Source organism: Hetaerina americana, unplaced genomic scaffold (assembly GCF_022747635.1).
Source record: "Hetaerina americana unplaced genomic scaffold, ioHetAmer1.1.p SCAF_4, whole genome shotgun sequence".
NCBI lineage: Eukaryota > Metazoa > Arthropoda > Insecta > Odonata > Calopterygidae > Hetaerina > Hetaerina americana.
Window position 1 is genome coordinate 18,919,105 of NW_027286985.1, and position 17,409 is coordinate 18,936,513.

The window sequence follows — 17,409 nt, forward strand, 5'->3', positions numbered from 1 at the left end:
GAAGGATGTCATGACAACTTAGTCATGCAAATTACCTTAAGAATCCAGTTGTTGTATTTTTTGACTTTTTTCATAACGAATTCTTGGTTAGAAATGAAAAATTGTGAAAATATTTAATTAATTTCTATGTATACAGTAAGTAAATTAACTCTTACATTCATGATTTTATTGTGCTCTATTATCACCCAAGAGCCATGCAGCAAAACCTAAGCAGTTAAGAAAAATTTGACACTTATCAAACTTAAATCATTAGTAGACTCATCATATTTTATGTAGTAAATGAAACAGGCTAAATAGCTGTATGGTGAACTGTTCACAATGATTTTATTGATCGTAATGAAAGAAGTAACTTACAACAAACCACCAATGTAATCAACTAAATGGGTAGTGCCTTCCTACCCACCCTTTCCATGTTAGCAATTGCATAATGGAAGTTAGGAAAAATGCTATTCCTGTAAACTACAGTACTAAACAAATATACTTAATTTCCATAACATCTCATTTTTCAGTTTCTGGGCGGACAACTTTCAAACAAGATATAGTGCCGCAGGCCCTAGTAGATCATTTCATTTCCATGTCCACACCAATGCAGTTAACTGATGATGACAGTGGAATGGCTCATCAGGCTCACCATTGTGCATTCAATTTTCCTGCTGTTGCTCTAACCCTCGGTCGAGAGAATTGGTCATTACTTCGTGGTGCATACGAAGTGTTGGCTGTAGATGTACAGGTATGTCATTTTTTTCTCATCAGAAGGTATAAGCTACGAGGTATAGCTTTGTTCTCTCTGCTGAAGCTGACTTGGTTAACATTAATTTTTTCAGTGGAAAGTGAGGCGTACTCTGGCATCAAGTATTCATGTTTTGGCTGAGATTCTAGGTGAAGAATTAGCTACCCGTGACTTAGTTCCCGTCTTCAAAGGGTTTGCAAAAGATTTGGATGAAGTGCATATGGGTGTTGTGGAACATATTGCAGATTTTCTCAAGGTAAATTATTTCGCTTTAAACCACAATATGTAGTTTTTTATTTGTATAATAAAATTAGTCATATTGTAGGACCAGTAAATTCTAAGTTAATATGACTTGTAGAGGTAGCTGATTATGAATTTTGAGGTATTACTCGAATGACATGTTAAATTGTGGATCTCTTTCATTAATAAGGTTGCTTTAAATTATCGTATATATGTATTTATTCTCTCAAATTTTGGTTTACATTTTACCCATACCATTATTTATCTCATCGATAATATATAAACTTGTGAACCAGAGACCATGTAGACAGTTTTGTGATTGTGATAGCATTCTCCGTGTGTGATGATGACACACAATTTGTATTTAAAATTTTAACTTGGATTTTGTATTAAAATAACAGTAAATGTGGGTATTATTATGGCTACTTTTCATTATTATCAACTTACATTTTCGTAGCAATGATTTTTAAGATGTTTGGAAGTTTACTATTCGTCACTACAAAGCTATTGCCTTTGAATGACGACACAATATGAATAGCGCATCACTTGTGAGTATTAGGTACCACAAGCACTGAACTTTTATTTTTTGAACTAATTAAGACTATGATTGACATTAAATGTGCAACAATCTTGTGAATCATGTTCTGAATTAATACTGACTTGATAACAATTTTTTTAATATTGGGATTTTAGGGTTGTTATATGCTCAACTAAATAAGGTTGATGCTATTCAAAGTGTTAGTAAGCTGCGTAGGGATATAAATCTCTAACTATTTAATGAATTTGTTTTTGAGGGTAAAATATTGGAAAAGACTAGCATAAAAATATTATTTAGCTGGAAAAGTTAAAGATTGTTGTTCATTACTTTCTATGCCTCCACCTGCGCAAGGTGTCATTAGTCCTCAATTTGGGTCTAAGTTGCATGTTGAAACGTGGAATTAAAATCTTAACAGTATAAACTTGAACCAGCTTTTTATGGCCACTCCAAAGCTATATTTTCTGGCATCCATGCTTGTGTTGCATTTTTGCCAAAGTGTGCATCGCCAGCATACACAGTTTTTATGGCTGGGCCAGTAGCAGGAGACACAGTGAAATTGAAAGCAATTATGACTCATGCACTGTGTTTTAACAGGAGATGAAAAAGACAGATTGAGCATTGGTTTTTGCTCGCTGCCACGACTGGGGCACCTCAGCATGTGGTAAAAGTTGATGTGCAACTCTTGCAGTACCGCAACCTGTGGCAGCATTCTTTGTCCTGGTTGACGGGACAATCTGCTATAATGCATATCCAGATGCATGAAAATGTAGTTAAATTCATGAAACTACCAAGGCGAGTTATTTCTAAATTTGTGTTTTTCCTAATTGTGAAAACACTGGAACTACTCATTACAAGTTTTTTACACACTAAACAATTCTACTATATTGCACTATTTTGCATAACCTATTGGTTTAATTTTTATATTGACGTTTGGTTTGGAATTTACAGCAGCCTCTAACAGAATATGCAACCTATTGTGAAGCATGTTCCATGGCCCTTGATGTTTGTGTTTTCATGTAAAGTAATTCAGTTCCAACTACAGAATTGGGAAAGATTAGTGAATTACTTCGTGTTGTTGTGTAGCTCTAGTGATGTATGGTGGAAGGAAAGTAAGGTGTGCGTATTTAAACCTGAGAAACCACTCCTCTAAACTGCCTGAGAAGAGGCCCGCAGTCAGTGGAATAGCCAGCTGAAATGCAGCCGAGTGATCATTTATGTCAGACTTCCCATTCAACATTCCCATCTTACATTCCTTTCTCACATTGTTCCTAATTGAAATATTTAAAATTCAACGTTAAGTGTATTTGCACAAAAGTATTGGTGTCAGTTGGAAGAAAATGCTTCATCTTTCTAAGAAAGATGAATGGTCCATTTCATATATTGCAATATTTTCTGTGATTTTTTTAATTTGTAGCAATTGCAGCCGTTGAATTATAGTTTGTCAATGATTATAGCTGTTCTTCTTGGTGGTTTGAGAGTTAAGGCAGTTAATGCGATCTCATTGCATTTTTTTTTTTTAGAATGATAGAAATGTGGTACTAAGAAGAAAATTACTAATCATGCCACTTGCCTATGTGTGTAACTCAAATTAACCTCGAATTTAACTGCACTTAAATTGTTATTGTTCAAGTTCTGAGAGAGAGCCTGGAAGTTGCTCTATTAAATTTAATGGCTGATTCGCATTTAATGTCAGGATTTAAAATAACTGATGGCATTTACAGTCGTGGAATGGAGTGAGAAGTGGACCATTCATATAAGCCTATAAAGAACTTGAACACTAAAGATGGCTGTCATTCCACACCTTGAGAAATGGAAACATAATTGACTAATGTATATAAGAGTTATTAAACATGTAGCCAAGGTAATTGAGCTTTTTAGGGAGAAGGCATTTCTTTGCAGTAATTTAATCAACAAAATTAATAAATAGCAAATGGTAGGAATCTCCATCAACTTGTGGAATCTCTTTTTATGCATACATTTTTATCATATTATCACTATTATTACTTGCGTAGTTGTTTCTGTATCAGACCACCCTCTGCCAGTATTGTAAATAAAAAGTAATAACTTAAAAAAATCTTTTGAAAGTTAATATCCAATCCATATGAAATGTGTGTGTTTATAAGTAAGTTAACATAGGAAAATTATCTTGGAATACAGACTCCTTGTGGATCTTGATTCCCCAATTCTCTTATCTTGTAAAATAATGTGTAGGCACAATAAATACTTAGTGCCATTTTAATCTTTCGTGCAAAAAATTGAAACGCTCAATTTGTTTCACTTTCCAAACCCTTATTAAGCATTGGAAATGATAATTTTTTATAAATGGTGTAGACATGTTGAATCCTATTAAAATGCTATGATAAGGAACTTGCTTGAAAGAACTGTACTGCCTCAGTTCTTAAATGGAATGAGTACTGCATTGAAGAAATTCATAATTTGAATAAGTGGCTTGGCAAGTAGCCAAATATATCAAATATGTATTTGTATAAATGGCTAGAGCAGATACTGTATGAAAATTTTCATTCGAAAAAAATAGTGCCATTTTTTTGGCTTGTTAAGTAATGGTTGCTGGCTTAAGCCTTCAATTAACTCAATGATACATTTCCTTAGCAACAATGATAGTGGTTTAAGTAACTTTAATAAGATCAATGACTTCAAGCTCTTTATAAAAATTCTTTGCTCAAATGTTGATGATTCCAGCTAAAACCCTAAAACTTTCTTAGAAAATAATTTTGCTGAAATTGTAATTGTATTCGAATCCTGAAGTAATATATATTTAAATATATAATCCATTATAGAATTATCCCTTTAATGTTTGTCTATAGTTTTTGGAAAACCTATTGAATAGTTCTTAATGATCCAATAGTGAAGGCCTGGGCCCTACCGGTTTACTCTTTGTATGTATTATTTAAAGTTAAGCGAACTATGAAGTGTAGCTAGTACTATGTGAAGCTTGGATGCTTGATAAATCCCACCTAGATTTCAAAGAAAGAGGGAAGAAGTCTATTGCCATGTTCTCGCAGCTTTTGCCTGCCATTATCTAGGACTTGATTAAATGGAAGGGGAACTGAGAAAGTTCAGTAAATAGTAGTACATGAAAATTTGGGGGTAAAAAAACTGATTACCTTTTGTTTTATTGATGGTGGGTTTTGAATATTATTTGAAAAGTTTTTCAGTTCACTGGACACAATAATATTGAAGTGTAACATACATGTGTGATACAATTACAAACATTTCTGAGATCACTTAGTTTTATGGAGGCTGATTTGCTTTATTAAAGCATTGAAAATATACTCAACCACATTAGTTTATCTCCCAGACTTCTGGTCATTAGTTTATCTTCCAGAGTTCTGCAGGGTATACTTGGCTAAAAAATTGTTGTGGGTACTCAACTCTGTCAATCTGGTAAAAGTTGGCTATTATTCAATTTCTTCAAAAGTAATCTGGGAAAAATGGAAGTTTTTAAAGATTTAAGTTTGCTTTTTGAAATTGGAATAGAGTATGAGAATCATGCATATGTAATGAAACCAATGTTCCTTTTAGTTTTGAGATCTAAATTAGGTGTTTGGTATGGGCCATAACTCAAGGAGACTTGGTGATGAGAGATGGAGACCTACTTTAGTGATACCAGTTGTACACAAAGAAATTATGCCTGGTCCATGATACACCTGCATGGTCCGTGGTACACGATCAGATTCCAAACACTTGAAAGAAAAAAAATGAGAATGACAGCATGTATGATAGGACGTGAATAAAACTGCAGGAATTGAATTGAATTTTCTTTGGTGGCCATCCTGAATTTAGTATCACATTACAGTTTAGAATATATAACCAAATACTGGAATAACATATACGGGGAAGTAGTTAGCTAGGTAATCTAGATCTCATGTCATATTGCATGATGTGGAAATATAAATATGTTGAATCATTACCAGTAATAGGGAGGGTTACAAAGATGAATTAAGAAATATTTTTGGACATTTTTAAACATACTGGTTGAGTTTGGAGTTGTAAAAAACATAGTCCTTCCAAAGGCATATGGAAAAAATTAGCAGCAACTGGAGTAAAATTAAGATTCAAATTAACATTAGCATGATCAATTTCTTTATTGAATACTCATCATGGTGCGTTGTTAATTTCTCCATTATAGACCAAGCTGGGGATCGAGATGGTGCGGGGGCTAGCGTACTGGCTTCCCACCCAGAGGGCCCGGGTTCAAATCCCGGCGGTGTTGAATATTTTTCAGAGGTATCTCGATCCCTGCTTGAGGTGCTTTGTGGAGGGCACTTTGAGTGAGTGTGCCGTCCGTCGGATGGGACGTTAAACTGCGGACCCCTTGGCACCTTTCGTTAAGAGTAGGCTAATGCCGACGCCAGGTTTCTCTCCACCCTTCATCCTCTCCTGTCCATCCCCTTTGGCGCAAATGACCTCAGCTGTCGGTCGCCTCCCCTCAAAACTACTACTAGACCAAGCTATTGTATGCTTTGTTTTGCTAGTCCAATTGATGTGCAACAATGTTTTTGGTTTCATTGTAGACCTCCATGTAATGCATATTCCCATTAGTTCTGTAGGGGAAATAGCGATAGAGTAATTCATTACCAACAACTGGCCAGTGTGCAGTGTCATTTTATGGTAATTGAAATTAAATGGATTGTAATTTGTATATTTGTGTTTGCAGTTAATTGGCCCAGCTGGTAGAAATGAATGCCTACCTTACCTTGAGATTTATATCAGAGATGAGCATAGAAATTGGCGATTCGAGAATGAACTGATAAGGCAACTCTTTCAAATTACCAATCTCTTATCAACAGCAGAGGTAATAGAGTATCTTGCTGGTTTGGTGGTGAAACTAACATTTTCTAAAGTAGCAGTCGTGAGGAATAATGCTACTGTATTGGTAAGTCTTTTAATTTAACCATTTTCTCCCCTCTATATGATAAAAAAAATGTCTGCAGTTCTGAATCAATTATCCCGATTAATTTTTTGTCCTCAGTCTCTTCCTCTGTGCCTTTGACTTCTCACATTTAGATTGAATTGCAGGATGTGGGCCTTCTTGAAAATATTCTGTATTGGAGTGTTTTGTAAAAATAAAACAGCCGAAACTTCTTCAAAATGGCAGTTATAAAAAACAGAATTTTCATGGCCATGTATCTCGGGGGTTGTATCATAAAATTAATGTTAAATGGTTGTATTTAAATCAAAACTAAATGCAAAATTTTAATTGCGTACGTTAAATTTTCAAACTTATAATTATTTTGAAGTTTTAATGTTTAAGATTGTGTTTAAAGTTATTGCCTTAACTTTGATTTCATTCTTTTTAAATATGTTTACCCTGTAATGTAGAGTGAATTGGATGACCCCTATGGAGTTTTCCTATATAAGATGGAAAAGAATTGTTTCAATTTGTTTGCCATGCAAGACTTACTTGTGACCATACAGTTAAAGATAGATATATATAAGTAGACTAAATAATCAGTTGTTTTTAATGTAAACATAATACAAAATTTAATTAATGTTTCCTAAAAGTGTTCAAATAATTGTTTAACCTTTCATTGTTTAAGTGTTAAATGTTTCCACGTAAAGTATTGCATGTTTGATTTGAGTAATTATTTGGTTATAAATCTTTTATGTCACGTGCATAGTATAATATTTTTTGAGGTTGTGATATTTGCTATTGGAAAAAAAAATTAATTTTTTCAGTAGCTTTTCATTTATACCAATTTACTGAGAAATTCCTCAATTTTCGCTTATTTTCATAATATTTGCTTGGTATTCGGTTTTGTACCGAAATAAGTTTAGTCCAAATGGTTAAAATATAAAATATGGTGACATTTTTAATTGAAAACAAACTTTTTGTAGACATATCCAAGAAAGTGTGTATTTCCTAGTTAAAAAGACCCGCATTACCAGTGGTGTCAGCTTCAACTGATTTACTTAACTTTTATACTGCTTACCCTCTGTAGAGCCACAATCCACCCAACTTGACTAAATAATGCTTAAGACACAATACATAAACTATTCATTGTTAACTTTCATCCACTTGCCATTCATTACTTTACACTTCAGCTATGCACGTCAGTTATGCAGCAAGTTTTTTGCTCTGATTTCGATATCACAATATCTTAATTTTGCTTATTTTTCCTCTCATAAATATGACCCAAATATTAAATATCCCATATAATTGCTACTCATAACCATATCCGAATCTGACTTATAACCGAATTTAATACAAGTTGGTTTCTTTCTGTGCTGTATTTGTAGCTTCTTATGAAATTCTATTTATCATCAGTGATTCCATCATATCATGTTCCATAATGAGAGACCCTACTCAGTCATACACTCACAGGCATTTCCTTTTACATTCTTATATACATGCACATTCAAATTAATTACTGCCGAAATGTCAATTATCCATCCACCCTCAGTGACTGTAGCTAAAATAATGAAATTTCAGTCGTCTGCCAATCATGTTTAATCATATTCTGTTTTTTCATTTCCTTGTAACTTCTGCCTTGATGCTAAGGAGCCCACTATCTTCTTCCCATTCCATATTTACCTGATGTTCTCCCTTCTGTCATGGTGCCTAAAATGCTTCTATTAATCAATATTTTCTCCTCTTTCTTTGCAGTTTTTGGATTTTTCCCCTAAAACGTCTTGTCCCTCCCCAACCCTTTCCGGAAGTTGAAAATAAGTTACTCTGGACTGTAGATTGTTAGTCTCTAGATATAAAAAATAACACTGTTGACCTAGGTTCAAACATCAGGCATGATAAAATCAACTTTTTTCTTTGATAATCGGGGAGGATGCACAAGCGTTGCATAGAATATTGCAAAATATCAATTGGATGAGAAATGCTCCGGCCAAAATGTAAAATTTTGTTGAACATCATTGTTGTATGAAGGAATAAGTTGTTACCTATAGTATGTTCCCTCCGTCTAATCATAACTTAATATGCAATCCGGTGGAAAGCATAGTGTTTTTGCTTGTGTTGTTAGGTAGATTTTTATTTAAAGAAGAGTGTCTTCAAACATATTGGGCAACATGTTAGTATTTATTTATCTAATTAAAGGAATATAGTACATTAATTTTTTATTTAAAAAGTGTATATGATCAAAACAAGACATGCATCCATAAAATATCCTGTTATGTAAGCTTATCAATTTTGGCTCAAGAAAAGGTTTTTATTTAATTAAAGACTAATACAACAAAATATGGTGTGGTACCCTAAACCAATGGGAAGGATTTTAATATGTTATTTTTATCTCTGTAGTTCAATCTATATTTGTGACTTGAAGATTTCAATTTTTTGGAAACTTTGATATCTTAGGGACTTAATATACAATTAGCATATTTTATTTTGTTCCATTTCGCTTCACTGTGTGGTATGTTTACTGTATAAATTTAATTCTTCCATATGGAACCCATTTGCAAAAATATTTGGTTCTCTTAGGAGAGTGCATCATTTATTTGTATGAAGTCATTTCTCGGTCAGCTTGTTAAAGTGGAATTATCGGAGTAGAAGTGAGGAATGAATTCTGTGTAAATGGGAGAAAACTAATTCATAGCTTTTTATTGTTTGAACTGCGTGATTTCCTTAGTTGTGTATCTGGTTTAGAGCCAATAAAGATTAATTAATGCAAGTATCCTTAGACAAGATAACACTTTTTCCATAAATTGATGAAACCGTTAATTATGTATTATTGCCAGTTTATTTTTATTATTCTGTATAATTCCAGATTGTTAAATTTTAAGCAATATGTTATATTTTTTCTGACGTCACATTTAGATGGTTGTTGTTTCTTTTCTTCCTGATTAATCAGTTTCATTAATGATAAACCTAAAAATATTGCTTATTCATTCCCATTTTAAAAAAGCTGATGTAAAAGAATACATTCCTTTCTTATTCATCAGTAATCAATGTGAAATAACTGGCCATCATAACTCATTCATCCAGCTTCTTAGATGTTCAATTAAGCAATTTATACTCAGCTTTTTATGGCAAAAGGTATTCTGAATCTCCTTCCAGCTTTTTTAATTTTGGTCTTACTTAGTTTAAATTTGATTTTTAATGTCCCTTATGTAATCTCTTTCCATTGATTTGTTAACAGCTGGCTGAACACATACGCTATCTTTCTGTGGACCAGAAACTTGTGGGGGAATTTCTCGCAAGACTCGCTGAGAAGTATGCAACTAATGTAACATGGAGAGGACGACAGACATATGCTTATTTGTGTGAGCAGTTGTTATTTCCTCGATCACAAAGAGAAGCACGGGCTGATAGAGATGATGATGATGATGATTGTGCTGAAAGAGGACAGTTTGCAAATCGAGACTCAATAGATGAGTGGATTGATGAAAGGCAAGAAGATATGAGTTGGAGGACGAGGATTGCTCCTCTGCTTCCCCAGTATGTGTATCCACATCTTTTAGACTTGAGCTGTGACAAAGTTCCCAATGTACGATTAGTTGTTGCACAAGTACTTGGATTCTTATTGGCGACACCAGCTGAACGAAGTAAGTGACATAATGCTTTCCTATAACGTTTTTAGCTCTTGCTTTCTTTCTCTTGAATAGGGGAGAATTTTTTAGCCAGTGAAAACATCTGCGGCATATGTTCACTAGAAATTATGTATGAAGTGTGTTTGTATTGATGTTTGTCCAAAAATCTTAGAAATTCACTTAGATGATCCAGGTTGTTAAAATTTGAAACATGAGGTCTTCTGGGATGAAAGTAATACCCATAATAGTTAATGGGAAATTAGTATCTTAGACATATCTTAGTTCACGTATTTTTGCCACAGCAAAGACACTTGTGTGTAGGCATCCATTTTCTTAATGTAAGATGACTTCTGGTCTTGCCAAACCTGGCTTTTCTTCTTGTATCTTTTGCTGTAGTTGGTCCAGGAAGTTAGGGTAGTATTGTGCTGTAATTGTTGGACCAGTAAGAAATTAATCTACTACCAAAATGCCTTTCGTAATCCTGAAAACGGAAGCCATCACCTTGCTGACTGACTGTATTGCATTTGCTTTCTTTGGTGGCTCTGAATCTGCACATTTCCCCTGCTTTGAAAGGTGTTTTGTCTCTGAGGTATAGTAGTGGGCCCAAGTTTCGTCTGTGGTCACAAACCAGTGCAGAAAATTTAGTTGGCTCCTCTAAAAACGTACTTATATTAACTTTGCTTTCATACCTTTATTTAGAAGGTATTTAATGGATGCTCGAAACTTAAATTTTTTCTATCCTTACAATCATCACATGGGAATAACAAAAGAGGCAACCATGCTAATTCTTTTGCTAAAGCGCTGATGCACTACAGGAAATTTGTTCCCCTAGGACTGAAATCTGGTGTTGATTCCAAGAACCTTTCAAACAACCCTATTATATCTGTTTTTATCCATGACATATTTAATTTTTTTATTCTGCAAATGATTTGTTCTCATCATGTATTGAATGCCAAGAATTTGACCCTGTGAAGTAAATATCATTGTGTTACAATGTAGTTACCATACAAAATTATTTACTCACTACATCCTTTTTCCCCTACCCATGAGGACTAATGCTGGAAAAAATATAGAAAACAAATATATTGTCATGGTTAAATTGGAATTCATAATGATTGTCATGTAAGAACAGGACTAAGTTAATACATTTTACATCTTTCACTGGAGTTAAATCACAGGAGACACATCCATTTCTTCACATACCTACAAATTGCCGTGCAAGATGTATTATATAAAGTGTACATGGAATTGGAAACTGATTAAAAATGTAGTCTAAAAAATATTGTACAATGACCACTGGAATTGTAGTTACAAATGTTCCAACTGTCAAAGCTTCAAAAAATCAACATTTTTTCAAACTAATGGTTCCTTGGAATGTTTTAAACAAATATTTTCTAGTGTGCATGGAAGGGGTTAAATTCAGAGGATAGTTTTAAGAATCCGCAAAAGTTATTTTTATAAGCTATGATGATTTATTTATTTCTCATTAATCTGAAAATAGCACTTGGGCCTTAGCATCAGACTTTTAGAAATGATATAGCAATGGAAACAATTAAAAACACAAAGCCCTAAATAGAGAAAAACATTCCTAGGTAGGAATCAAACCTACAATCTTGAGGTTGGTAAGTAAGGATACTATCCCACTGCCATGGGAACCAGCTGATGAAAGTATATGCCTGATATGAGGGGGCAAAACCCCCAACTACAGATTTTGTTTCAGTCCAAAAAAAATATTTTGTTTCCACCCAGCAGCATCAGTCTTTTTTTAATACCATTTAGCTTTCATAAATATATTTTTAAGTCAAGTCCTCATCTTTCATCTAATCTCTTAAATTGGTTTTGTGTAAATTGATCTGAATAACATTTTTAAAAAAACTGGCAAAAAATCACTGGATCACCTGTAAAAGTCAAATACACTTATTATTCAGGTTCAAATTAGAAACTCAGCATTTCGTGTTATTGAAAATTATCAGTGGGTTTATAAGTAGCATTCTCCACCACTGGCAATATGCAGTGAAATATTTACACTTCTCGAATGATAGATTAAGGAAAATGACATGAATGCTATCTCTGGGTATAGAAATTATATTTATACCACCGCATTTGTTAATAGTATAACTTATGTACTCTTTATGATTAATTACTTCGCACATTTCTTTCTTTCGTGAGTTCATGATTGTTTCTCTTTATTTTCAGGCTATTCATATCTAGATATGGCTGGTGAAAGTGAAGATGGTGACCCTAAGCGAGTTTCTGCCTTGCATATGGCTTTGGCTAAACTTCAAAAAGACACTGATCGGGATGTGCGGTACTTTGCTTCCCAGAATTACTCATCTATGGCATATGGTCACAGAATATCAGTGCAAGCAATAGATGATATGGTAGATCGGCTCATTTCACCATTGTAACGTAAACGTGAAGCATTATATCAAAGGCAGGTGACAAAGTGCATTGCAGTTTATCCTACATCTCTTAGTGAGTTGCATTGTATGTTTTTCTATCAGGAAAATATTGAATACATTTATTAACCTAAAGGAAACATTTGCATGATTTTGGTCTTTTTAATAGTTAATTATTTTTGGGTGGTTACACTGGTAACTGTATTGATTGGGTGCCCATGGATTTGACTTGTAGTGTTTCCAAAAGCTACACCCCATGTGCAGGAAGATCAAGAATTTTTCAGGATATCAATTGTTTGAGGACAAGTCTGCCGCTAATCATATGCTTCTCCAGAAATTTAATTTGTTCTTGAAGAGGAAGCTCTATTGTAGAATCTAAAATTTATGCAGTTTTGAAGTTACTTTTGCTCTAATTATTTTTTTCATTCTTTGATATCTAGGCCTTTTGTCTGGCTATAACTGGTGGAAATTTTTATAAGGTGACAAGTAATTTCACTACACTTGTTTCACTTTTTCAGATTATTCAGTAGTCAAGTTGAAGCAATTGACCTAAGCCTGAGCAAAAGCCTAAACAGTTCTCTGTGTACCCTATGTGGTTTGTAAACACCATTAATACAATTCAGTCTCACTCATTACACCCATTCTGTTGAAATTTCACTTTTTCTAAGATGCTAACTAGCATTATTTTAGTAATTATTGGTAATGTTTCTTAACTTTTATTTAAAGTGCAAAAATATTTTTTTGTACGTGTAGGACATATTTTGTGATAATTCCTCTGATCACTTGAATAAATAGTTGTTACAAGGGTCACTATGAAAGTATTGAGATGCATTAAAACTTGAAATAATTTTGATAGCTAGGTTTTCTCAAAATACTTGCCACGACATTCTATATAATTTTCATTCTTGTAAATAACTTCCTTAGTTTTTCCAGTGGTTTTCCTTGGGTGGTGAAAGTTCGCTTTCATAGACTTCAATCGCTACAGGACTGGAGAACCTCCTTCCAAATGTGCAATTTTCGATGGTAGGGAAGGGGAAATAATCACATGGGGCCAGGTCAGAACTGTAAGGGGGGCGAGTAATTAGTTGTGGGCTCAAGGAACTAAATTGTAAGGTTTGACTGTGTGTGCAGACACATTGTCATGGTGCAGCGCAGTGCTGTTGCTATTCCCGAAGCTTTCTATAAACATTTGGTAGACTTACCTATTGTGTACCCCAGAGCAGTTAGTTCTTTGTTCTTTCAGGAGTAAATTTGCTACATCACTGCTTTGGAGAAGGAAGTGGCAACCATTTTCATTCAGACAATTCAGAGCCACTTCATTTTAGTTTGTGAATAATATTTGGGAAAAATCCATGCACATTTTTAGTGGCTGGTGCACATTCATATGTATCAAACTAATAAATCCATATTTTTTCACCAGTAGCAATGTCAGAAGTGCACCCAGAGTTGCCCCTGTCAAAGTTTGAGGCACCCATTAAGATGAAACTTTCCTGTCTCAAAGATTTTCGTGCAGAGTTTTGGAAACTGCTGGCGATATAATCTGTTGTGATGCTTCAATATCCTTAAATGTCTCACTATTGTTTTTGTGCCCCAATTTGTCCACAGCGGCTATGTTTTTATCTGTCACTGCAGTCCGTGACCGCTACTCTCTTCATCTATCACCAAAGTTTGGTACCTTCTAAATTCTTGAGACCATCATAAAATTGTGGCATGGGAAGGTTCAAGGTCACCGAAGGCCCGTTGCAATTAAGGCTTTCAGATTTGTTGAAAACACTTGTCAGTCATAAAGAATCAGTGTCCAAAAATTGCTCTCTTGCCGACTCCATTCTCTCAACACCTACATGTCATGTAAACAGGAACAAAGGAAGACCGCTTAGCCACCAGAATAAGTACTAGCAAGTTATAAGTTGCACGCTGTCCTCCGGAAAGAAGCCACTGTCAGACAGACCAAAACGTAGTCTTTCTTAAAATTTTCATAGCAACCCTCATATTTTTTTCAAGTAAAATATTTGCATGATAGTTTTTGTGTGAAAAAATACGAAGTTAATGAATTCAAGTGAGCATGAATTTTTACGAAGTAGAGTCTTCAACTCAAACCATCAAATTCAATTCCTTCGATTTCTAGTAAAAGGAAACAACTTGATAAATGAACTCACAATGCCATCATATGACATTATCATGTGATATGGATATGATGCTTCCACAAAATCAAAAGCTAGCTGATCCATTTACTCTCGAGTATTTGTAATTGCAAAGATATTCCCTTTCCTTAAGAATACAGTGTCTTACTCCATTTGTATTGATCCAATTGTTTCCACATTTGCCATTACTTTTCTATTTTGGTACAATTAATGTTATGTCATCTTGTCATAATTCATACCTCTGTATTATCTTAAGCTACGTTTTCCCCTGTTATAGCATTGCATTCCATCATGTTTTTTCTTATTTTCCTTGGGCAGCTTCAACCTTCTCCTGTCCCTTGTTTGTTTGCACATTCGTGTTTATTTTCTGGATCTTCATGCCTTTTGGATGGTCCATTTTTTATATTGAACGCCATTCTTGTCCTTGTCTTGCTGAGGTTTTGCATCTCATTTTATCAATTCCCCCTGCTCCTCCTTAGGTTTGGCCTTTTTATGGTATTTTACACTGGAAGCATTTAACAGTTTTGTCAAGTTTCCCAAGACCCAATAAAAATCTGTTAACCTTGTTGTGGCATCTTTTGTGTCTTCATTGAGGTATGGCAGCAAAGTTAACAAGTGAGTCATTCGGTCATCAGTAAGGAAGGTTTGAGGGAAGAATATAAGATTTTGGGTGATTTCAGGTTATTGATTGATTAACTCACAAGATTTCCTAATTTATAGTACAAGATAGCCTATCTCTCTGTTCCTCCTAAATCTAGAAGGCAACCAAACCAAAAACTGCTGTACACATTTGTGCTTACCCCTTATTTCATTTATTAAGGTTAGGTAAAGTCCTTCTTGCTTAACCTCTGTGAATGTTCTATGAGCCTATCTCACTCTCATGTGAGCTGCTATCACTTCACTGTTCAGTTTCATGTATGATCCCTCCGTCAGAGGTAATGATTTGGCAATCATAGAATCATCACTAGCACTTCAGACTCATGATCACGTCTTTGACTCCTGGATGTCCTGAATGTCTCTGTTCTACATTGCTTCAATTTTTCCATCAGTTCTTCATAATGTTCTTTGGTTACTTGAATTCAAATTACTTTGGCTTTTCCATGACTAATTTATGGTCAATGGTCCTTTAAGGGAAGTTGATATTTTTGTCGTCTTGGTTTAGTTTTTAGTCAACTCACAGATTCCTGTGGAATTGTCTGAATATTTTAATGCTACTAACAGGCATGAAACACTTTTCTAGCCATATGTTAAGGCTAAGAATAAATTAATAGAAGCATATGGGATCATTACTTCTTAATCTCTTGTGAACAATAGTTTTAGTAGTAAATATTATGTACTTTTACCACATGTGAACATACTGCAAGTATTTAATGGAGTGTTCTTTTTTTAATTTCAGGCCATAAGATTGTGACTGCTTGAATCAAGTGCATTGTGTCCAAAGGATAGATACTTTGGTGCATAGTAATTTCATCACCAATTAATTTCAGTCTAGTTTTTTTTTTCATTTAAATAAAAAATTAACACATCTCCGTAATAAAATGCTGTGGAAATGTTATCCGGCTGCTTTTCCACATAGTCACTTAACCAATTCTGGCACTTAACCCTAATGCAGTTTTAATTATCATTTGTATTTTGGTCAATAAAAAGATGGTGAAAAGGTTTGTTGGTCCCCATATTTTACATACTTTAATCATACTACGTATTTAGTGCTCCTGTGATTTCTGTGAAAGACAACTCGAGTTGTAATTGCTGAAACATCTTTCAGAAATTTGTTATGGAACCAATGGATTCAATGAGTAACCAATGATTCCCATTCCTGTTTATTGCTAAAAGTTTGTACCAAATGGAAACCCTTTAGTCCAGGTGGGTAATTCTGCTTGGAAACAAGGGTGAATTGTGATTTTGTAATTTTTTTATGCTAATTTGGCACCAGAACCTGCTGATAAAATGCTTGAGCTTGGTAATGTCTAATAAAAGTGATAAGGAAGGGTTGGGAGGTTCTTTGAAGTACTGGGGTACGAGTTGGATAGAAGTGGTGAGGGACTTTTATTGTTGCAGAATGCTTTGCAATATTTGTAAAGCACAGTATTTGTTTTGTCATCCGCAAATGGCCAGCATTTCAGTTTAGGTGGGATAATGTGATACTACAGTTGTTGGTGTTACCTTGTTAAAGACTTCTATATATTTAAGTGAAGAGAAGAGTGTACAAGATGCACTTTGTGATCCTAGCACTTGTAAATACATGAATTATTGCCATGTTTAAATGGAAGCACACATTTCAGTATATTGTAAATTGTCTAGCTATTTTTAAGGCCCTGTTAATATTGAAAGATTTATTTGATTGGTTCATCATTGGATGTGTTTTTTTTATAGTTTGTTTGATGTATGAACACTGTGATTGGAGTATACCAAGTTAGACAATTTTATGCATTGTACTTTTTCATGAATATTGACAAAGACAATGTGGATTTATAAAGTGATTTTTCAAAAGGCTAGTAGCACCTAAATTTGCTTAATGTGTTGTCATGTTGTAGAATACACGTCCCTGTTTGTTTTTATTTGAAATTGTCTTTGTTCCTGGTAACATTATCAAGTGCTCAAGTGTAGTTTGAAAAAAGGCAAAATGTTTTCTTACCAAGACATTAAAGAAATTAATTGGTGCATTTTAGTCTACAACTTGTTATGTCCAGTTAAAAGACATTAATAGTGCCATATTTTTTTTAGTTTTTTTTTCACAGCGAAGTGCACATCAAGCTATTTTGTAAAAATGGAAGTGCTGATTTTGTGCTGCCATAGGGTATACATGAAAGTTCTATTGTGTATTTAAAACAAGAAATTTTTTGATTAAAGTTTTGAATGATT

At 34.1% G+C, this 17,409-nt stretch overlaps 1 protein-coding gene across 4 annotated transcripts in view; it reads left to right on the forward strand.

Annotated features, from left to right (window-relative positions):
• LOC139691808 (serine/threonine-protein phosphatase 4 regulatory subunit 1-like) overlaps window positions 1-17,409 on the forward strand; it is a 130,610-nt gene extending 113,201 nt beyond the window's left edge. Inside the window, exons 11-16 of one of the 4 annotated variants that reach the window (XR_011701691.1) lie at window positions 510-730; window positions 825-986; window positions 6,187-6,405; window positions 9,617-10,022; window positions 12,204-12,482; window positions 15,944-17,409. Coding sequence is in view for 3 of the 4 variants with exons in the window: in XM_071589678.1 (XP_071445779.1) it covers window positions 510-730; window positions 825-986; window positions 6,187-6,405; window positions 9,617-10,022; window positions 12,204-12,415 (1,220 nt within the window). In the remaining variant the exon portion in view is untranslated. Of the gene's footprint in view, window positions 1-509; window positions 731-824; window positions 987-2,102; window positions 2,213-6,186; window positions 6,406-9,616; window positions 10,023-12,203; window positions 12,483-15,943 lie in introns of those variants that run through there. The other 3 variants (XM_071589678.1, XM_071589679.1, XM_071589680.1) reach the window with 3 other exon arrangements.